Below are 22,948 nucleotides of genomic sequence, written 5' to 3'. Positions count from 1 at the left end.
AGCGAATTAGCAGTTGCAAGAGGAACCCAGTGTTTCATGCTTGCACTAGGCACATTGAGGTGCATTACCACCACTATGTTAGGGAAAGACTCTCTGTAGTAGCAGAGATCAGCTTATTCTCTATGCCTGTGACATGACAACATGGCAGATTTATTCACGAAGGCTCTTCCTCGTGAAAAGTTTGAAGCTTTTGGTAAAGCTTTGGGCTTACTGCCTTTTCAAGATTGATTGGTCATACCCTGTACATGTTCACATCATCACTCCAATGGGGATTTGTAGCATTATATGGTAGTGATGTGTGAACACACTTAGGACCGCTTGGGCACTTTTTCCCTCACTAGGAGGTTTTTTCCCCCGTGCGTATATACACCCTCTTATCTACTCATTTTGGGGTGTGTACTTATCTTTTGTATCTGGCACATATTTGTTCATTCTAATCTAGTGAGTTTGTGTGCTCTCAAGCTTCTCTATCTTGTGTGTGCACATTGTTGCAACCCTAACCCTAGTTCCAACAGCTCATTTATAGTAGTGGCCAACGTAATCATTACATAAAACCCTAGTTTTTAGAGAAATGTCACGCACCATAAAAAAAGGTTTTTAAACACGAAAGATAACATGGTTCCATATTAGGCAAAAAAGAACCATTTACATTCTCTATTATAACACATGATTACATTTGATAGATAATATCTCGATAGATCAGCATAAAACCCTAATTTTTAGAGAAATGTCACGCACCATAAAAAAAGGTTTTTAGACACGAAAGATAACATGGTTCCATATTAGGCAAAAAAGAACCATTTACATTCTCAATTATAACACATGATTACATTTGATAGATAATATCCCGATAGATCAGCTACACATCAACCCTAGGCCTCATTCAAGTCTATAGGGACCCATACTTTATCAACTCTCCTACGTGTAACCCTCCATGCCGCATGACCTGCAGGTCCTATCCCTACCCTCCACCTTGCTATTTTCTGACCCTTACTTTTCGTTTTGGCAATTTAGGCCAATTTGGACATTCGAGCCCTCTCCCTTGAAAGTTTTCTTCCAAAGGTATAACAAAAGAATCAATCAAACATTTCTTTGAGATAGTTAATTGAGTCCTGCCACCTCCATGTCTTGTGTTCTTGAAATAAACTCCCCCCCCACACAGTAATGACCTTTCTCCATTCCTTGGGTGCATGTCAAGCGAGCCGTAGAGTTCATGAAATATGCACCATGAGCGTACAAGATGTACTACAGATACCAAACAAAACCACCATTCAAGAGAGTGCATTAGAAGAAGAAATCTGTTTTGCAAAACCTTTAAAAGCATTATATTACCATGTAATGCACAATATTCAATTCACTCCATGTGCGAAACACGACTTCAATATGAAGCTTTGTAGATCTGCTTGAAATTGTTTGCATTTTTTGTTTGTTGTGCTGCTTTGACTCATCAACTGCACTACCTTATTGAAATTTGCCCACACTTGCTCACACAAGACAACAATGATTGCATCCAAGCTGTCCGAAGTAGTACAAGCACAAAGGTCTTTCCAGAGCTCCCATCTCTTTGCCAAGAACATTTTTACCTTCCTCGACATGTTGTCTGTCTGTATTTCTCTAAACCTTGTCCCATTTATTGAAAGGCTTCTGGAGAAACCTTCTCGCCTTGCCTCCACTCATTGAAACCTTTTGAGCAACCATATGTGAAACTCCAGAGGTCTTTTGGTTAACTCGTATCTCCATGTTGCCCCCATGGCAACCAATGTCATTTAAAATCTTCTCCACTCTAGCAATCGTCTCATCTTGTCGAGTTTTACCAGGCATAGTGAACGCATAGTCTATGTGACACTTTAAGAGGCGGTCAAAGATACACACGAAAGCATGAAAAGAACAAAAGTGAACATTCCTAAGAGGGAAAGGAATTATGGGATTCCAGCTATTATTCCTTAAGTCCCTATTTGGAGACGCTAACATAGGTGATGAAAGGACACCACCGTCTCACTCTCCCTTGCAATTTCTTGTTTCCTCACATTCCTCTTCACCATTGGCCACCCCCTGTATTGCTTCTTGGTTTTTTGTTTCAATCCATGCATGCACCAAAGGGCATGGGTGAGCTATATTTGCACCTTGAGTGTAACCCAACGTATACTTTATTATCTTCAGATCCCCGCCAAGATGCAAATCAATGTCAAAGCTCCCTAAACCATCAACATCCAGCTTCTCACCCTCTATTTGTGACTTTATCACATCACTAACAAAAGGCAACCTCTCCAAGACCCATGTTAGCACCTCGTGTGTCTCCTTGTTGGGAACCTCAAATGCTCCTAACCACCATATATCTTTCTTTGATTGAACATTGAATGATGGTTTAGTGTGTGAAATATTGTCATTCCCTTGCTCTTGAAAATCAATGGTGCTCTCTTCCTCGTCTTCATCAGGCCCTTTTGTAAATAATAGTGGTAGCAAATGGAGACTTAAAGGCTGCCGCCATAGAGTGGTCCATGAGTGTGACACTCATTCTCTCCAGCCTTCTTCCCTTCACAATCTGGCATCATTCAACTTCAGCAGCACGAAGGAGACCTTGGAACCTATAAAACATGGAAATCAAACAAAATGTTAAGTCATTTCCTATAAATGAGCACAGATATAATGCGTGTAAGGCTACGAAACCTACTTACATCCGAAAGGCAACCCATAGAACAATATCATTACCTTTTGTAGCTCACATTTCAACAAAATGTTATTAAACTCATTGAATTCGAATGAAACATTACCATCCACAGTCTGTTTCTTTCCTCGTGCTGCAATGCAAAGTGTATCATTGATGTGTTAGTAATCCCCAATCCTGCATTTTACATCTTCATTGCTCACTCCCTTTGCTAGACGAACCCTCTTTCGTGGTGGGAAAAGGTTGTGCGTGATGCCTTTCAAAGGGTGTCTCCTAGCAATTAATGAAGAGCTTTGTAGCCCTTCGTATTAACGCCTACCTCATCACATGCATTAACAACATCAACACTGTTGATACTTTGGGAAACCTCTTGTATGATTTCATTGGAAACAGCCATACATATCCCTAATCATTTTAAGCATATGCTCCCTCGTTGTGTGAAAGATCGCAAGAGCTCATTACAATCCCCTATTTGATCAAAACGTGTGACATCTTGAAGGAATACTCTAAAAACTAGCAAAATTACATTGACATTACACAAGTGCACACATGATTTACATTAGCATTTTAAATTGGAAGTGCTAGAGAATAAGAAAGAGAAGCCATACCACGCTGCTTGAATTCTCTACTTATTCCCTACCCCCCCCACGGCAAGTGTTTCGATCGATGTGGTTGAGTGGCCTCTTAAGCTCCCTAGCTTCAATAGGAGTGCTTTACATGTGGGAGGTGGTCTGCGTAAGTTTTTCCACACACGTTGCTCTCTCTTGATTTACACCCTCAAGCTCCTTGATTTTTGCTTGAGCCAGAAGTAGGCCTTGGTGTACACTAGCAAGGTTAACTTGGAGCGTATGTAACTGTGATGAGACAAGTAGAAGACTCTAGCAGCGTAAGTTGCTAATCTCTTACAGTAGCCGAGCATCCCATTCTCACCATCTCCCACATACTAAATAAATGATGGTAAGTCTTTGAAAGTGGGTGGGCAATGCGCTCTTGGGTCAGCTGGGTATAGATGCCCATCAACCCATAAATCCACATTAGTGTGACCCCCTTGTCTACGTACATTCCTCTCATGTTTTGTGAGATGAACCTTGCCCGAAGTTGCATACTCTTCCAACACCCGCACATGCAAATCCACCTTGCGTCGATGCAATGGCACGTTAGTGTTAGTGATTTCACGTAATGCCATGCTTAGAAGGAGTTAATAGTGGAAAACAAGAGGGAGGCCCTAAAATCACAAGAGAGAGAGAGAGAGAGAGAGAGAGAGAGAGAGAGAGAGAGAGAGAGAGAGAGAGAGAGAGAGAGAGAGAGAGAGGAGTTGAGATTAGAGGGAGTGAGTGCATGCTATAACCTTCCAAGGAGTTGAGATTAGAGAGAGGGAGGATACTCTCACAGGGGGGGAGAGAGAGAGAGAGAGAGAGAGAGAGAGAAAGAGAGAGAGAGAGAGAGAGAGAGAGAGAGAGAGAGAGAGAGAGATTGGGGGGAAAAAGAGATTGAAAATTGATTTTTTGACACATATATGGGTTTGGGATAACTTTTAAAGCAAAAAAGTTCAAAAATGAGAGAATTTTTTTTTCACTATTTTTGCCCCCCCCAGTTGCAAGATCGATGATGTGGAAAGTGACAAGATCTGTGATTTGGTGGGGGAAATGGAGGCATTAAATGAAGGAGAAAAAGGTGAAGGCATTCAATGATGAGATAGAGTGGGTTTTAGGGATAAATCAAGGTTAAAAATTGATATATGGGTTTGGGCTCAGTTTCAAAGGTTAAAAATTTGATATATGGGTTTGGGCTCAAGTTTCAAAGTATAAAACTTGCAAAATGGAAAAACAAATTATCCATTTTGCCCCCCCCCCAGTTAAGAGCTTGCTAGAAAGAGAAGCCTCCTGATTGACATTGTCTCCTTAAGAAAGCACAAAATTAGCCTTAATCCCTAAAAATTAGGAATCCTTACAAGGCCCAAAAGATGTCTAAAGTTCTCCTAATGACTTAGCCAAGGATTACATGATTTTTATAGCTCTCAAGGAGTCCTCATCCATAAGATATATGCAATTTAAGTCATCCATATGTCAATAAATGCTCACACTCCATGTGCCACCTTGTGCTTTCAATGTGCTACCTTTTTGACCATTCTCTTCACCTTTTACAAATAACCATACAAATCAACCTTTGAGTTAGGACCCTTAGTTTTTCTTCTCCCTTTCTAAAGTGCATGATCTCCCCCTTTCTCTACTCATGTGTTACCCTCACACATTGCTATTTCAACAAAAAACAGCCATTTATTAGCTCACATGATCTCTTTGATACTCTTCTCCCCTTGTAATATTATAGGACCCACATACCAAGTGTTGGGTATATGGACACTCAGCCTATGGCTAAAAATCATTTTGTACTTATTGAAAATCAATCCCCACAAAGGCTATAAATCAACAATCACCTATGCTAAATGTTGCACCCATTGATCAAGCAAATGATTTCCAGCCATAATCGTACTCACTGAAAATCAATCAACATAGGCTATAAATCAACAACTAGCTATGCTAGATGGTGCACCCATTGATCAAGTAGACATTGATGATGCAATATAAGAAGAGAGGACAACAATTCAACAAGCTAAATTAGTGTCTCGTTGGCTATTGCAAACCTTGCGGGACAACAATGTAGTAGCTTCTTTGACAAGGCAACCACATGCTAGCTCTCACTATACATAGTCCCACAGAGAGCACCCTCTATGTCAGAAAGACAAAAGAGGATTTTATAGTCATTGTCTTGTACATGTTGATGATATGCTACTCAAGCCTGAATGTCATCCTTTAAGGCTAAATTACACGCTTCTTTTTGAGATGTCAGATTTGGGGCCATTCGCATTATTATTTGGGGATTGCGTTCTCACAACATAACGATGGGGTAGTCATGATAATACATAGAGATACTACCTTAAAAAGTTTAAAGAGATGGAAGGCCTTGTGCGATTCCCCTCTTCCTCAAAAGGTCGAATATTTTCTTTAGAAGGTCTTAATGGGAGCACTTCTTATGGGATTTAAAATGATTTAGAGAAATATGGCATTTGGCAGATGCTGCCCTAGGTGTGTAGCTCAGGTTGAAGACCCTTGGCATGCATTTTGGGGTTGTCATACAATAAGGGCTATGTGCTCTAGAATGTGTAGATAGGTGCTAAGCTTGATGGGGTTTAGGGTATCTTGGTCACATTAGTTGCTGGGGTAAGAGCTTAGGACCTACTATATGATGACTCTCTCTCTCTCTCTCTCTCTCTCTCTCTCTCTCTCTCCACACTTTAGGATACTTAATTGATTTGAGCACTTCAAAGAGTGAAGCTTCAAGCACTTTTACAAGTTGTCTTATATCATTTAATCTTTTAAAATATAAAAATTAAAGTGAGACACTCAACTAATACTCGTGACTTGCAAAGATAAATACTTAATCTGCATAATAACATTTGTGGTAAGTGCTTAGTCTCTCCACTAGTGACAACAATATATGTATTTACATGTATTTCTATCTTGGCAAAGTTATATATCTATTATGATTATTAACTTTCCAAGGCACACTGTTTCAACCCAAGCTAACAGAATAGTCTTCTCCTTACATGGGTGTTCGAGGTGCTCAAAAAGTTTTCCTTTGTATGTATGGATTTTTCAAAACATATGTTGCCCTTCTTAAGTGGCATCCTCTTCTTGAGTGGCATCTCTTCCCAATGTCCTCGTATCAAGTAAGCTTTACTAAACATCCAACAACACACTAGTAATAATCTATGTAATCTCTCTCTATTGGTTCCTTTTGAAAAAATCATTCCTTGTTGATTTACAATCAAGCACATAATTGGCTCTCATTGAATATTGTCAAATCAAGTTTGGCTGTTCTCCTAGTCTGTGCTTGAAAAACCGTGTTTCTTAGTTGAAAATAGAAAATTCTAGTTGAAATTTGCATTGACTTAATTCTTTCTCAAGGACAAAAAGCATACGTTTTTAATTATAATCTTGGTTTTTCCCCTACTTTTAATATATTGAAGTGTTGCCTTTATTCTCCCCTTGTAAAAACTAAGTATTGCAAGCTTGTGTGCAAGTCGTTGGTATGGGTATTGTGTGCGCTAAGAGTCAAGCCTCGTGTTATTCTTTTTAAAGAGTTTACGATATGTGATTAGAAACTGGTAGCTTGAGCCTCGCGAAGGCGTGCACTCATCTTGTACCTAAAGGCGTTTAGGCATCAGGGTATTGGAGGATCTGATAATTATTGATGCATATGAACCTTTCCCCTTCATGAGGGGTGCGCCGGCAGAGGACATCTTTTTGCCCTTTCTGCGTTATACCTTCCACTGGTCACGTGTTTGATGTCCCTGTGTATGTTTAGAGAAGCTGCAATGCGTTGAGGAGGGTACACAGTAGTAGATAGGATCTTGCTGTGTAGTTTAGACTGACTGTGACCAGAGAGAGAGAGAGAGAGAGGGGGAGGGGGGGGGGGGGCTTTGTATCACTGGGTAATATAGTGATGATGATGCGATACTGAAGATTTGAATGAGAAGGTCTACTTCATCGAGAGGAGGAAGGAGACCCCTCAGGAAAAGAGGCAGGCGAAGCAAATATCAAATCTGTGCGTTGCACTACATATCTCCAGTGAGATCAAATCTGTTTGTGTGCCCAAGGAAATATATGAATGATTGATGGGACTAATGGCAGGAGGAAGAGGAAAAGCAGCAAGGTGCACCTCCATTGCCATATAGGTGTGCGGAGGCTAAGAGATGACCGCCTGCGTTTTGATCAATCATTATCATCGTCCACGTCATCTCTCTTTCTCTCTCCCTCTCTTGTCTCTGCGCGTTTTCCATTGATTCTCACCGCACCCACTGCATATTCGGCCACCGGACCACCTTTCCACAGCACGTTTTGCGGGTTCACCTCACCCCTCCTCCTTGCCTGCCGGCTGTCCTGTCCTCTCTCTCTCTACCCGCTCTCTTGCCCCGATCTCTCCCCCCCCCCTCTCTCTCTCTCTCTCTCTCTCTCTCTCTGTGTCTTTCTCTCCCCCTTTTGTCTCTCCCACCTCATCCTAACTGCCCATCAAGCTTCACACACACCCGCGCTCCCAAAAAAAAACACACACACACATACAGACAAGGATCTACATTTTCTGGGCTTGCTTTCTGCCTTCTGATCACACTTTCTGCTAGCCCAATCGCCTGCACCACGACACCCCCCATTCTGTCACAGGCAATATTTCCAAGCTCAGTTGATGGTCTATAAAGCAACTCAATCAGATCGCTTTACAAGTTCTTAATTTGCAGAAAGAGTAGGGCTTGTCTGATCGATGGAGAGATGGCGGGAGTATCTGGAGAGCGCAGGTGTAGACTTTTGGACCATCTGTGAGCGCGCTTTAGCACTGGCATATCTGGACAATCCAGACGATTTCCCTTCCCAAAGAGACAGGCTTGCCCAGAAGCTTTATGCACCAGAGAAGCTCGACTTGGAACTGAGTGAAGAGCAGGCCCCGATGGCAACAATCAAGGCAGGCCAGCCAGTTCGTGAAGAAGACAAAGGAGATGATGCATTCCACACATGCGATGGCAGTAGCGACGACGATGAAGATGATGATCCTCGGCTTCATACCCCCACCAATGGCAACTACGATGAGGCTGAAGCTCTTACAGAGGAAATGGAGGAAGAAAACCTCTTGAAAAGGGACGTCTTTGAAATCAAGGATACACTCTTGGATGCTTACAAGGTACACCGTCATCCCTTCAACTTGCTTAGTCTCAGAGAGAAGCTATGGAGGGACTCTTCTGTAGAAGGAGTTGCAAACCGTTGGCCACAGATTAGACTTGACCAAGCTGCTCTCATGTTTATTGCAGTCTGAGAGGGAGATTTTTGACTCCTTACAGAGGCTGGAACTCATGCAGTTATCGTTTGATGTGTTGAAGGTACTCAAATGTGTGCTCACATCCTGCCCTATTTTGTTCAGCTTTAGTAGTAGATTTGGGAGTTAATCTTACTGCTGAGAGTTCAATTTTCATATACAATTGGGTTCAGGAGACTGAAATTGGGAAAGCTGTAAATAGCCTGCGAAAGCATTTCTCTGGAAGAATCAGAACTCTGGTCAAAAAGCTTGTGAAGTAAGTTTGACTTTTGGTATTGTTATGGGAAACAAGCAGCACAATAAGACGTTATCTTTTAGCAGATTTATGATATCAATTGCAGACCTCTGGGCCCCTTTAATCATAGTTGCATCCAGATTGCAAACCTGTCGCATTTGGTAAGAACCATATAAAACTTTTATGAAATGATATATTGTATTTTTGTTGTTTTATTGTGTTCAAAATGCAGTGAGTGGAAGGACACTGTGGAGCACTGGTATAAAAGTGTAGAAGATGTTACTGCAGCTTCCAGGGCAGGTATGGAAAAGTTTATGCATGTTTTGTGAATAATTTATGTGGATACCAATATCCATGCTTTACCTACGCTGGTCGTTTATGCTTGGTATTTCTCCCATTTCAGATGAAGCTGACTTTTTTAACTGCGAGCTATTTGTTTACGTGTTGACGCCCAACTCTCTTCTTTGTTTTTTTGGCTACCTCAAGGACCACCTTCAGCTGACTCCCCTCTTCATGAAGAGGAAGATGGTCTGCCTTCACCACCAATGGATGAAGGTGCTCTATTGGCTGGGCGAACTGCCTCCTTAGAGATGTCTCAGGTTTTTGCTACCGCAACTTCTATCTTCAGCTTCTAGAAGATGCTTGTTTGCAATGAGCGAGTTCTATTTCCAATGCTACCTTCAGCTCTCAATTTTCCTGCTTTTGTGCATGTGATTGGCGCTGAAGCTGTTCGACTTCATGGATGATGAAACTTGTAAGTTTACCTCAAGTTGATGTATAACTTTCCACTTTAAAAATGCTACCATTCAAGTATTTGTTGGTGAGTGAGGCTTTTGTCTGGTGGTTTTGGCTTGTCATAAGGCAACTTGTGATGGTTGACGGACTAGAGAAAATGCCATTGGTTTTCTGCTTGGTTCACATAGACTAGTTCTTGTTGTGTCCTTTGATGCTCAAAAGGGTGCACTTGAGAATTTTTTCTTGGATCAAATTGGCTCAAGCAGGCTCAACAGGAATGCCCCTCACATTTGATGCCCCCCTCCTGATTTTTGTTTGAACCCTTGGCCAATTATTGGAGGTCAAAAGAAAAAAGAGAGCAAAAGGAACTTTAGAAATTTGATGGCTATAAACAGTTGGCCAATTATCTCCTACATAGCAAAAAAGAAGAAGAATGCAGCACTGAAGATAAAAATCAGATTGAAATTTGTCTCTAGAAGATGTGGACAGTCACACAAGGAGAACTAAGTTACAGTTCTGTGAGGTGCAGCACCTCAATTCACAACTGGGATTGCTTTTTTGAAAGCCAGTCTGAAGCAAACTGCTCTTTCTCAACAGCTTGGGGCTTCCACAAGGAGGAACTTATGTTAGTCCAGGTGAACAAATTGAGGGTAGTTAAGAAACCTCACAACATCTATGTTGGTGCAGCAAGTAAAGCCTACAATACCATCAGTTCAATGGGCAGGTATTGCAATGGAGACATTGTCAGAAGTACGAAACATGGAACTAAAGCTTCAATAGTGGTCAATACATAGCAAGTACATCAGTGTGCATGTGGTGGAGATGGGCATTCATGCACAAGTACAATCCATCTTTTGGTTGGGGTTTCCAGTTTTGATCGTTATGCATGGTGTTCAAGGGCTGTGAATAAAGCATGATGTGGGCATTGCAGCCTCCACCTAAAGCTGTCCACTAGATCATATAGACATTACTTAACAGAGGTAATAGAATTTGGAAGCCAAGGAAGGGCATGAACAATCTTGAGGAAACAAAGCTCCATTGGTGCGCATGGCATGAGATTTCCAGGGACAGCAAATCGTCAGCAAGACTCAGTATTTTGTCTTGTGTACTTTCTTTATCCCTTACTTATTCTTGTTCTGGTGTATTATGGGGTAATGCTGCTAAGGTTACTCGTTAGTTTTTTCAATTTCTCTTTGTAAGCCTGCTGTTAAGAATTGGCTATGTGCTTGCAGGACTGGGAGGATGGGTGCCTAGGTCAATCTTTTTATAGGTCTTGGACAGCCCTTTACGGGTTGTCTAGCCTTTTGGATCGCCCAATCCCACTAGTTGCTGTGTGGATATCTTTACTGCAAGGCTATCTACATTGAGATTTGAGAGTGGAAGAGAAAACAGTCGAAGATATTCACAACCTACTGAGAAGGCCCCCCCTGTAAGGTCTCCATAGACCAAGCCCAACAGCCTGCATAAGCCTTGCTTTTTCCTCCTCTCCTGTCCTACACACATCTATGCTTATGGCTCTTATTCTGCACAGTTTTCTCGCACATCCATGCAGAGAAAGCATGGCTTTTTGCCACATTCAGCCCGCATGAGGGTACTATCTTGTACAGCCTCCATGCCTTGGGTTTCTAGTACTTGTCAGATCCACCAATGTAAGGTCTCCATAGACCACGCCCAAGGATCAACTGGCCTAGAACCGAAACCCTAACGAGGTTTCATAGACCTGACATCGTATGCATCGCATGACCACAATAGATTGTGGCTAGTGACTCATCACCCAACCATAGAGTCCTCCGAACTTACTCTCGAGCCTGAGGTCTGATTGGCACTAGTCTGCTTGGTACCAATGGTCCCATATCACCAAGCCAAACCACCCACCTTGCAGCTCTATGGTCATCAGGCCTTGCACGCCCTTGCCATCAATCACAAGTGCTCCCAAGGTCACTTAACAGTGCTTTCATTTCTTGAAGTATTTCCATCCCCAAATTAGACGATTGAACGTGGGGTTGTGCAAAACTCCTTGTGGTGGCTAGTTTTGGATGAGTATTACCCTCTCCATCATGCTCTTTGATTTATCTTTATCTATGAAGATTTTAAGTTGTGAATTTGACCGAATTTGACCATGTTTAATGATGCGGTGTGATGTATCAAATCAGCTGCAGGCTCTGGCAACCCAAACAGCCAATCGGATGTGTCTCAATCGGTATCATTGAAGAAGTCTAATGGTCATATTGATGGAAAAGATAGTTCAGGGAGGAGGAAATTCGATTCTGATGCAAGGAAGAAGGATAGAGAGTCAGTCACGAGCTCTAATGGTCATAACAAGAGAGACAAGGATGATCGGAAAACAAGTGAGTCTGTTAGTCGGAGAGTATCGTATGAAAAAGTGGAAAGGAAGGTGCAACGACATGAGACCTTTGAGAAGTCAGTCGCCTCAGGGGCCAGTCAGAAGACACAAACCTCGAAACCTGCATATGTAAGTGCATGTGCATCAAACAGTTGATTTTTTATTTTTTATTGTGTGAATGCAGTGCTGCATCATGCTTTTCTTGTTTGGAATCTACTCTCTTTTTTTTGTTTGAGAGCAAACCTAGGTTCCTTTTCTGGCAGTCTCAGCCCCTCACCACCAGGCTATACATCCGTGGGCAGAATCTGCTTGCCTTAAAGCTACTGTTGTTTAGTTTTGCTAATACCTCATTGTTATTTCTAAAGGATTCTCCTGAGTTGGATCAGAAGCTATTAGCTGCTAAGAGGAAGCTACAGGAGAACTATCAGCAAGCTGAAAATGGTGACAATTCCTCACCTTCTTGTCAGTTATCAGAAGTAAAGTGCAGTTTTAATCCTTTCAATATGCATTCTAGTATAACAAAAGTGTGGATGCAGCAAAACGACAGCGCACAATACAGGTCATGGAGCTAGAAGATCTTCCAAAGGGAGGGCCCAAGCGTGCTAAAGCTTCTCAGATGCCTCGTGGGAAACCTTTTTCTCAACATCGGCCACAAGCATTCGGCCGCCGATAGATTGGCCAGTTAGCCTCAAGTTCTAGAAGGGAAGCACCAAAGGTGGCTGTGTCTTGTAAACGTCGAAGAGATGCAAAATCACACAAAGCGAATACGAGTGTATATTATCATCGGGTTTCATACTTCTAGTTTTGATGACTTCGGCATCAAAGCATTTTTTATGTAATGATCCCTCAGGAGTACCTACATGTCATTGTGTACCTGTCCTTCAATCCATGGGTAGGAGAAATTATGCAGTACTGTAGCACAACTGTTTTTTATTGGAGTGTATTTCCTGCCTTCTAAATAGTCTCTGTATACACAGATGGACATTTTGACATTCGAGCTCCAGTGTGAGTGATTGTCCTCTTCTTTTGTTGGGCCTATGACCATGGCAAGTCGAGTGATTGATTGGATCACATGGTTTTTACAAGAGGGGGCTCTACAAACCGAACCTTGACCACCTTGTGATCTGATGCTTCGGTGTTTCAAAGGTTTTAATGAGATAATTTCCAAATTGGAGTTTCATACCATAAAAGGTAATTGACTTTTATTTGGACATACTACATAGCAAAATGGGGCACATTTGTGGAAGTAGGAGTTTAGTGTTTAAACAGCACCATATAGATGTCAACTTGCAAAGAATGTTTTTTTTTGGGGGGAGGGGGGGGGGGGCACAAAGGTATTGCATATGTTAACAATACCTTATAGATGTACAGATTCTTTTGAAGATCATCCTTGTTGCTTTGCTCTTGCATCACTTTTGCTGCCAATTTATGAGAATTTTCGTTTCAGTAGGAAATCAATGACCATGTTCTTCACAACATTAGAAATGAAGCTCTTGAATGGATGAATCAAGACTTCAAGGTGAGGTCTTTATGCAAACCATAATCAATTCGATCACGTAGATTTTGTGGGGATAATTGAATAAGCATTGGAAGGACAATCTCTTGTTTTTAATTAATAAACGAAGGATTTAGTGATGGTGGCTACTATATGACATGTTTACATAGTTGAGGATATGTCCCTTAATCCTAGTAAGGTAATCAAAAAATTTCCTCACAATTGTGAGGTTAAATTCCACTCCTTGATTGGTACCTTTCTTAGTAAGGTAATCAACAAGTTCCCTCACAATTGTAATATTAAATTACACTCATTGCTTAGTCCTTTTCTTATATTGCATGTAAAAAAAGCACTTAGCTAAATATAGTTTTATGCCAAAGTTTTAGATTCTAATTTATTTTATTCTATAGACGTATTTGCATCAAACTTGGTGAAGGATCAATCCTTACAAAGCCTTGCTACTACATTTATTACAAAAGTGAGTTTTTAGATATTTTTATTATTCAATTTTTGTAAAAGAAAGCTTGTAGAGAGAGCAAGGGCTAAAATAGTCATGTAACCTATTTTTGTAAGTAATAAAATCTATAAATACTCGAGCAAGCAGGGATGCTTTTGGCACACGCTTGGGGGACAATTGGTATCCAATCTTGTGTTATCTTTCTCGCGTCTGTATTTGCTTCTCGAGGATCGTAGTTTTTGCCATAGTGGTATCAGAGCTAGGCGACACTCTGTCAGATTCTAAGACAAGATTTCTTTGCAGCACTCAAATGGTCGTACAAGCGACACATATCATGACAAGGGATAGAGGTTAGGGTAGCACATTAGGACGGGTCAACAAATAGCGCCAACGCACACACCGGGATGGCGATGGCGGTCGGCATCACCATACAGCCGTCCAAACCAAACGACAATAGAGTCACTTTGACAATGGCAGAATGCGACTAGTGGTGTACATCGGCAAGGAAGCAAGTGTTACGCGCATGTCTCAATGAGAGACAATTGCAATAAACCCAACGTTTTCTCCCTTGTACTCTTTTTGCTAGGCCTTAAAAACGGTATGTGGGATAAATTGAGAGCTGTGTGGCGACATGTGGTGAGCTGCGGAAGGAGGAGGAGAAGAAGAAGAGGAGGAGGAGGAGAAGAGGAGAGAGAAAGAGAAGAAGAGAAAGGAGCAGGAGGAGAAGAAAAAGAAAAGAAGAAGAAGAGGAGAGAGAAGAAAAAGAAGAGGAGGAGGAGAGAGAGAGAAGGAAAAGAAGAAGAAGAGGAGAGAGGAGGAGGAGAAGAAGAAGAGAGAAGAGGGAGAAGAAGAAAAACAAGAAGAGAAAGAACAAAGAAAAGGGCGATTATTGTTATACGGCCATCACCATATCGTTTTGATTTAATGGTTTTAGATGTATTCTCAGTTCTGCAGTGACTTGCTACTTGGGTAAACTTTTCAGTTATGCACCTAACTTGGGCCGATGTTATTCTAGGCTGTATGGTTATTTTAATAAACTAGTTTATAGACTTGAGTTTGTGCATGAGGTAGGCATGTTGTCATGTGTGGTGTAAGCATGATATGCAGGTTACATCGATGATTGCTACCATGGAGCTGCATTGAGCTTTTGACAATTATTAGCTTGACTTACGCACAATAGGTCTTCATCTTTATCGAATAATTATATTTTTAATTATTTATAAATTGTTGTAAATCTCTGCTTTTCTGAACTTTCTTATTTTGTAGCCAACAATACATCAAGGTAAGACGAGAATCAATGATCTCTCATCAGGGTAATCTAACCATCATTTGACTGAATTTTCAACTAGATTCTTGGTGATTTCGATCAAGAAAAAAACTATACTAATTCAACGGTAGTCTATTCTTTATGTCAAGAATTGGAATTGGTTCACGAGGTTTTTGCTTGATTTAGATTCGAGAGATGGGCAAGTAATTTACTGGCCACCATTCTCATAGTCATGGTCTAACCAAAATTATTCGGTTTACTTCTAACTTTGATTCCAAGGATTTTCTTCAGATAAACATCTACTGAACTTCTAATCATAAGGAAAATTTCAACTTTTTCTCCATCTCATTGTTTAGATTGAATTTGGATCAACCTTAATATTACCCTTGTCTTAACTATAAAAATTTGATCAGTCCAACACACTAGTCCCTCACTGCTTGATTAGGTGTTTGCGCCAACATGCATCGAGCATACAACCTTGACACATCTTCATCGATATATTTTGAGGACAGAATCTACATTAGGAAAGGGAGTATGTTAACCCTTGCCAGAGACCTCTATGACATTGATGCCAGCCAATGTATCATTTTCACTACCTTTGGACCATAGGTGCCAAAATGGTCAGAATTCACTGGAAAGCCATGTATTGTATATTTTACATGTGTACTCGTTGCGCTTGTCTATTAAAGGCACACCACAAGATCCTAGGTTGAGAATGCTAGCTTTAGAATAGGTGTTACACTAGTTGGAGTGGCCAAATGTGCCCAAGGACCACCCTTTTAACTTTGGCCGCCTAAGAGTATGAACCCTAGAGGGTACCTACAAAATAATAGAGTGCTCTTCTCTACTCTCCTATACTATTACTTGCTTGCCTTGTGCTTGTTTGAGATTGAATGTATGCTTGATTGCATGTGTGTGAGAGAGCGAGTGTGTAAGATAGAGTGGTGAGGAGGTTCAAGCTTCCATTAGAGTAGTACAGCCGTGTGTGGAGATTTCAGATATGGCTACGTGGCAACATCATCTCCTATGAGAATCCCAGGAAACCAGCTTTCACGAGGTGAGTGACCTACCTTGACTATACAATTATAAGCTAGGCCACAGTAATTTGGTTTCTCAGTTGAGCTGTTTATGCTCGAGTGTGGTTAGGCAAAGTTATTTCCTATGTTCTTTCTATGGTGCCAAGGCTTCCCAACTCATTTAGGCTTGACTCTTATGCCTACCACATCCTGAGGAGATTAACTAAACATTTATGCTTATCTCTCTAGCACAAGCAACTTGATTTATAAAGTAGTAATTATACGCTGATGTACTAGGTGATGATGTGATTCCCTGAGGAATTATGATTGGGTGCGATTTGGCCCTTTGCAACTTGACTCTAGACTTTTCCTTGGCTCATTTTGGCCTTTGTTTAGCGACTTGACTTTTGACCTCTTATGCCATTGGCACATTTTTGGCCATGACTTAACTTAGAGTTGGATGCGGCATTCCCCTGTTGCTATGCTTAAGCTTTGTTATTCGAGTTAATGGGTCTACATCATCTTGATGATCTTGGTTTCTACCCAAGTTAAGAATGAGGCTTTGATAGTAATTAGGCTCTCTTGTGTTGGGACAATCTTGACACCATGCATTCAGAGGGTTTAGTGGGTACGGATGTTAGGATTTTGTATAGAGCTAAGAATGAGGGTAGTTCTTGGATTTTCTTATGAAGCTATTCTTGCTTTTCCATAGTCCATGTGTACTCTATCTTAGCTTTTCCTTTATCTTGCTTTTTGCACATCCATACCTGCTTTTTGTGACATGTCAATGCATGGTCCTTGAGCATAATGATGATTTTGTTAACTTTTCTTTTGTCGCTCTACATCTTTATGTGGATTGTATCTTTGGCACCAAGATTTGGCTTCATCCTTAGGTCCTTAGGCTATTATTAACCTTTGTGTGGTCACGCATCCCTATGTGGCCTGATTATTGTATAACTTTTAGTTTTTTCTTGGCTTCAAATCCACACTAGCTTATCATCAACTTGGGTCAGTATTTTGGGGATACCTTGCTTTAGAATCCACACCTACTTAGGCATTTTGTACTAGGGCTTTGGCTATTTGGTGGGCACATAAGTTGACTTCCTTGGCGTCTTTAGTACCCAAACTTGCTTTGGTTCCTTGGGACTTTATGAGAGATTGAGGTAGTAGGATTGGAAATATTGGCTAGATTTTGGTGTCTCCACACAAGTGCGCATCCTACTTGTTGGTAGAGTGCTAAGTTTACATAAGCCATCTCCAAACCATTTGGCCACATACCATCCAGTGTCCAAACTAGGAACTTCTAGGTGTGCCTACGTGCTCACCCCACAATGGTTACTCCGCTGCTACATAAGCTATATTCTAACCATATGGCCACATTTGGCCATATGGTTGGAATATAGCTACGTGCTCACCCCACAATGGTTACTCCGCTGCTACATAAGCTATATTCCAACCATATGGCCACATTTGGCCATAATCCCGTGTCTAAACTGGGAGCTTTCGAGTGTGTGCCTGGGTGCTCACACTACAATAGTTATTCCTCCTTATAGCATTAAGAAAATGCTTTTCCAAAAGTGTGACCTTAGAGAATGCTTGTTTAAGTCAAGAGCTTACCTTAGCCTTGCTGAAGAGGGTGTCGTTATTGTTAACCCCCTTTTTGTATAACACAACCAGCACTACCTACCCTCTCCACATGATGGTGCATAAGCACATGTATATGCTTATCATTTCGGAGCACATATCCTATATTGTGTGCCATATGATATTTGGGTAACATTAAGCTTCATGTGTATATCTTTGTGGAGTCACTTATGATGTGTATGGATTTCTCACTCTTGATCACTCCCCATGTTTGAGAGGCTTATAGTTGAGAGCTTGTGTGAGTTTGCCTTCATCTCATCGCCATGTCCTTGTCATTTACTTAGGTTTGTGAGTGAGAAGTGAGTGTGGTGTGGAGGTGACTGTGATGGTGTGATGTTGTTTGCTTTTGTTTTTAGATTAGGTTCCTTTCCTTCTTGTTACCCTCTTTCTCTCTCCTCTCATTCCCCTTAGATTAGAGTATTGTATATTCTTTATTCTTTGCTTGAGAGCTTGCGAGAGACAAGCTTTTATACAACTCCCATGGGTATTTCATCGACCCGTCACTATGTAAGTTATGGGTTTCACTAAGCATTTCCTTGGTAATTATTTTTATATTTTCTTGAGAAGGAGTTATTAAAAAAAAAAGAAAAGAGTCATAGCCCAAGGCGTGGGTGATGGGGGTGGTGCTATGTTTATTAGCTTTCCTAAGCACAAACACAAGCTAGGCAAGATGTTGGCATGAAAAGCAAGATGCAATGTCACCCAGGAGAGGCGAATTGGGTTCTTACATTTAAAATTCTCTATGTATAACAAAGAAAAGAAAATGGTCAATTAATTGAATTTATATCCCTTTTTTACCTTAAATTACCTTTAGTTGGATATTTAAAGGGTTAAAAGGCTTAGAATCATTTAATTAGATTATTTTAGCCTCTATTGTTTTTTCATGGAGAAAAGAATTAAATATTGGGAATATAATATTGTCCTGTTGATTAAATCAAGTACATCTAAAGGTTTCTGAGTTTAGAAACGGGCCTTCATCATTTGTACCCCTTTTCTTTATGTACATCAACCTATTTAAGTCTTAGGATATATCTATCCCAAGGTTGAGTGTATTGATAAACTTGTGAGACTAGATTAAGTCTTAGGATATATCTATCCCAAGGTTGAGTGTATTGATAAACTTGTGAGACTAGATTAAGCTGTAAGCATAGGTTAATAATGCATAGTTTAAACCGTACATCTACATGTACATAGGAAATTTATAGATGTAAATGTGCAAATAGGTGCACATGAGTCTAGAAATTATGCCATATATTTTTAAGCTAGACCTTAGAAAAATGATTTAATAGACCTTAGATTAAAAATTAGTCAAAGGAAAGAACTTAATATAAATAGAGAAATTATGCTCTAAAATTATGAGAATTTAGCTTATGGTATAATGAAAAGGGTATAAGCATAGGTTAATAATGCATAGTCTAAATTTTACATCTATATGTGCATAGGAATTTTATAGATGTGAATGTGCAAATAGGTACACATGAGTCTAGAAATTATGCCATAGATTTTTAAGCTAGACATTATAAAAATTTATTTAGCTAGACCTTAGATTAAAAGTTAGTCAAAGGAAAGAGCTAAATATAAATAGAGAAATTATGATCTAGAATTATGAGGATTTATCGTAGGACATAATGAAAATAGAAATATTAGTTAATTCATTAATTTTGTGCATAAGTAATTATGCCTTAGGGTTGCACCCAAATGTGCACATATTGCACATAAATGTGTACAAATGGATCCCTTACAAAGAAAATTACGTTAGAAGATTATTAAATCAATGAGAAATTAGAATAAGAAATATTTTAGAAAAATCTCTAACCCTAGAGAGAAAGATAAAATTAAGAGTTTAGACAAAGAAAGTGGTTTGAGGTAGATAAGAAGGCCTTAGATCAATTTAATTTTATTAATGGGATGCTTGGAGCCTTGATTGAACTTTAGTGTAAAGAATTATAGAAAGATAAGACAATCCATTAAGTATAATTCTAGAGAGATAAGGAACGACTTGGGAGAGAGAGAGAGAGAGAAAAAAGAGTCCCTTTCTTGAATAAGTAGAATTAAGTCTAAAGTTAAGCCACGACCAAGGATTAGTTCAAAGAAGTATGGGTGATCTATAAAATTGTCTAAGAGAAAGCATGAGTCTTTTATGAAAAGGAAAGATTTCTAAAGAGAGAACACTATAGATATTGCCTTAAACTCCTAAAGTTAGGAACAATCATTCAAGAAAAAAGGTTTATCCCTAAAGCATGTGCAAGATGCCTTGAAATTAGCTAGAATAACGTGTTTTTTTTGAAAAATAGGATTTAGACAAGTGAAGACCCATTCCTTAAGAAGCATAAAAAGAAACTGTCAAAGAGAGGTCTCCTTAAGATCCTTTAGATTGGTTAAAGAGTTTTGAATGCGAGAAGAATTGATTCCAAGAGTTTAAGATGATCATCTTAATATAATGAAGACCTCAGTCAAGGATTGGCTAATATTATAAGAATCCTTGAGAAGGGAAGACTTGTGAAGACCTCACTAGGAAGATCTTTTTCTTCTAGTAACATTTCCGGTCCCTCTTCACTTAAAAGGAATCAAGGTCAAAGTGCTATCCAACCACCAATGCAAGCTAGATCTAGGGTTGGGAGGGAATTCTATTCTCAACTACCAATGTTTGAACCATATAGACTCTTTAGGGATCATAAAGTGCTTTTGGTGTTAGTAGACAATACATGTTGCCAAGGATTTCCTAAATCCGCTAAGGCTTTTTGTACCCAATCAGTATTATTAAAATTTGCCATACTAGAAGCTAGTCATTTTGGTTCAAAGTAATCAAGGCACCTCTTCAAATCAGGAGAACCCAAAGGGAAGATTTTATTCTCTAGGTTGTCGCCAGAGCAGAGTCACCATAGCTAAAATAAGTAGTTTTTGGTAATTTAAAATTTGACAGACTACAAGGGTAAGAAATTTCATATTTTAATCAATCCTGGTAGCACTCATTCTTTCATATCATTGGATGCTTGAGAAAGCTAGTCTTAAGTCAAAATTTGGGTAAACCAATTAATGCAAGTAGAGCTGGGATAGTGGACAAGTAGAGCTGGGATAGTGGAAAGATCCTTTTCACTCACATCACATGAGAAAGCTAGTCTTAAGTCAAAATTTGGGTAAACCAATTAATGCAAGTAGAGCTGGGATAGTGGAACGATCCTTTTCACTCATCACATGAGATTGACCCCATTCAGTTCCTCTCTCGGATGGAAACATCACCAAATGTAAATTAAAGTTTTTACGTATGATTGAATCCTTGGGATGGATTGGCTCACCAAATATCAGGTTGACATTCATTGTCATAAGGGGACCATCTCTTTGCTTGACCTACAAGGAAACAAGATTGAAGGGATCGGGACCCCTGGGGCTCCCTCATCACATTGCAATTGGTAAAAGCCTCTAAGCTACTAAAAGGGCTCAGAAAGAAACATTCCATTTATGTAGTAAATGGAAAGAAACATTACATTTATGTAATAAAGCTAAACCTAATGACCCAAGAGATAGAATTCTCATAAACCAAAGTGACTAAGTAAGTATGCAGATGTGTTCCCACAAAAGATCTCACAGAAACTCCTCCTACTCAGGAAGTAGACCATGAAATTTAGTTGTGATACCTTGATCCCAACCCATAGCTAAGAAAGCATATAAATTGGTGGTCCTTGAAGCTATTGACCTCAAAGAGCAACTAAGGCAACTATTAGAACAAAAATTTATACATCCCAATGGGGTGCACCTGTTCTCTTCCAGAAAAAGAAAGATAGGACACTCGGGTTGTTGTGTATTATGACTACATAGGATTGAATCAAATAACCATTGAAAACAAGTACCCCATTCCTAGGATCTATGAACTCTTCGATTGATTGTATAATGGTACATAGATTTTTACAAATAAAGTCAGGATACCACTAGATCAAGATCAAGGAGGAATAAGATTTTCCAAAGATGGCTTTACACAATATGGGAATTATGAGTTCACACTAATGCCATTTGGGTTGACAATTGTCCTGCCACTTTTAATACACAATATGGGAATTATGAGTTCAAAGTAAGGCCATTTGGGCTGACAAATATCCCTGCCACTTTTAATCGTCTCTCATGCAGGAGATCTTCATCAAACAATTAGATGATGACTATGTTTTGGTCTTCTTTGATGACATTATACTCAAGAAATGCTTATGATCATGAGAGGCATGTATAAAAGGTACGAAAGATTCTAGGAAAGCACAAACTCTTTGCCAAAAATAGCAATTGTACCTTCTTTATAGGTAGAGTCGAATATTTGGGTTTTATTATCACAAAAGATGGGATAATTGCCAATCCAGTGAAAACCCAAGTTGTGTGATTGATTGGCCTGAGCCTAAGACAATAAAAGAAGTTCAAGGATTATTGGGACTAACAGGATGGTATAGAATCTTCATACCTTGATATGCCTAGATAGCCTCTTCATTAACCGCCCTGCTAAGGAAGAATTTCCATTTTTAATGGTCCCCAAGTGTCAAAGTGCTTTCGACAAATGGAAAGTTTCCCTAGTAAACAAGCCATGTCCTTAAGTTACCAAACTTTAGCAAGGCCTTTGAAGTGGTTACAAATACTAGTGGATTCACCATAGGTGGAGACCTAATCTAGGAAGGCCATGCGGTAGCATATTAATCTAGGAAACTCAGACCTCATGATGAGAAGAATTATGATATTCATGACCTAGAGCTACTGGCCGTAGTCTAGACCCTGAAACTATGGACATACTAGGGCAAAGATTCACCCTAATGTCTAAACTGAAGATCTTAAAATGGATCTTTACTTAAGAAAATCTCAATGGTCATCACCGGGAGGAGATGGATGTAGACTCTCAAGAGTACCATCCAAGCAAGGAAAATGTGGTAGCAAACACCCTTAGCAAAAAAGTCTCCTTGTTTGCAGTAATTCTTTGATAAGGGAAGTTAAAGAAGGACTTAGTCAAGATGGGTCTTTTAATTACCCTACTCGATCAAGAAAGCAACATTCCTCTAGAGCTAAAGAAAGTTCAAGGGTACAGGGTAGAGGAGGGATGCCTATACTTCTATAACTATCTATGTGTCCATGATGTACTTGGGATTAAGATAAGGATCTTACTTGAAGCTCATTACAACCTAATTCTAGGACACCTGGGCTACATAAAAACATTCATGTCAGTGGAAAAGAGTTTCTTTTGGCCCAGAATTAAGAAGGAT

General features: G+C 39.9%; 1 protein-coding gene across 2 annotated transcripts; it reads left to right on the top strand.

Annotated features, from left to right (window-relative positions):
- The first annotated feature begins 6,808 nt into the window (after window positions 1-6,808).
- On the top strand, window positions 6,809-13,031 carry LOC147613449 (putative mediator of RNA polymerase II transcription subunit 26b). Of its 2 annotated transcripts, none has more exons than XM_086781385.1 (9): window positions 6,809-8,395; window positions 8,523-8,591; window positions 8,701-8,783; window positions 8,995-9,062; window positions 9,249-9,361; window positions 9,489-9,516; window positions 11,651-11,970; window positions 12,207-12,282; window positions 12,378-13,031. In XM_086781385.1, the coding sequence occupies exons 1-9, from the start codon at window positions 7,982-7,984 to the stop codon at window positions 12,512-12,514; spliced, it is 1,308 nt and encodes a 435-aa protein (XP_086637511.1). In that variant the 5' UTR covers window positions 6,809-7,981; the 3' UTR covers window positions 12,515-13,031. The 2 variants fall into 2 exon arrangements, with proteins under 2 accessions (XP_086637511.1, XP_086637512.1); XM_086781386.1 differs by having other exon boundaries at window positions 6,815-8,395; window positions 12,367-13,031.
- Window positions 13,032-22,948: the final 9,917 nt, after the last annotated feature.

The sequence above is a fragment of the Cibotium barometz genome, chromosome 43 (genome assembly GCF_041138505.1).
Source record: "Cibotium barometz isolate CiBa-2024 chromosome 43, ASM4113850v1, whole genome shotgun sequence".
Lineage (NCBI taxonomy): Eukaryota > Viridiplantae > Streptophyta > Polypodiopsida > Cyatheales > Cibotiaceae > Cibotium > Cibotium barometz.
The sequence above is the reverse complement of the archived record's forward strand: the minus strand, read 5'-3'. Positions and strand labels throughout refer to the sequence as shown.

What these genes read in the sequence shown, in the direction of transcription:
- LOC147613449 (XM_086781385.1), top strand. Translation starts at nt 7,982, where the DNA reads ATGGAGAGATGGCGGGAGTATCTGGAGAGCGCAGGTGTAGACTTTTGG. An exon ending in CTTCATGGATGATGAAACTT is followed by an intron (nt 9,517 to 11,650) that starts GTAAGTTTACCT and finishes GTATCAAATCAG; the next exon opens with CTGCAGGCTCTGGCAACCCA. An exon ending in AAACCTCGAAACCTGCATAT is followed by an intron (nt 11,971 to 12,206) that starts GTAAGTGCATGT and finishes TTATTTCTAAAG; the next exon opens with GATTCTCCTGAGTTGGATCA.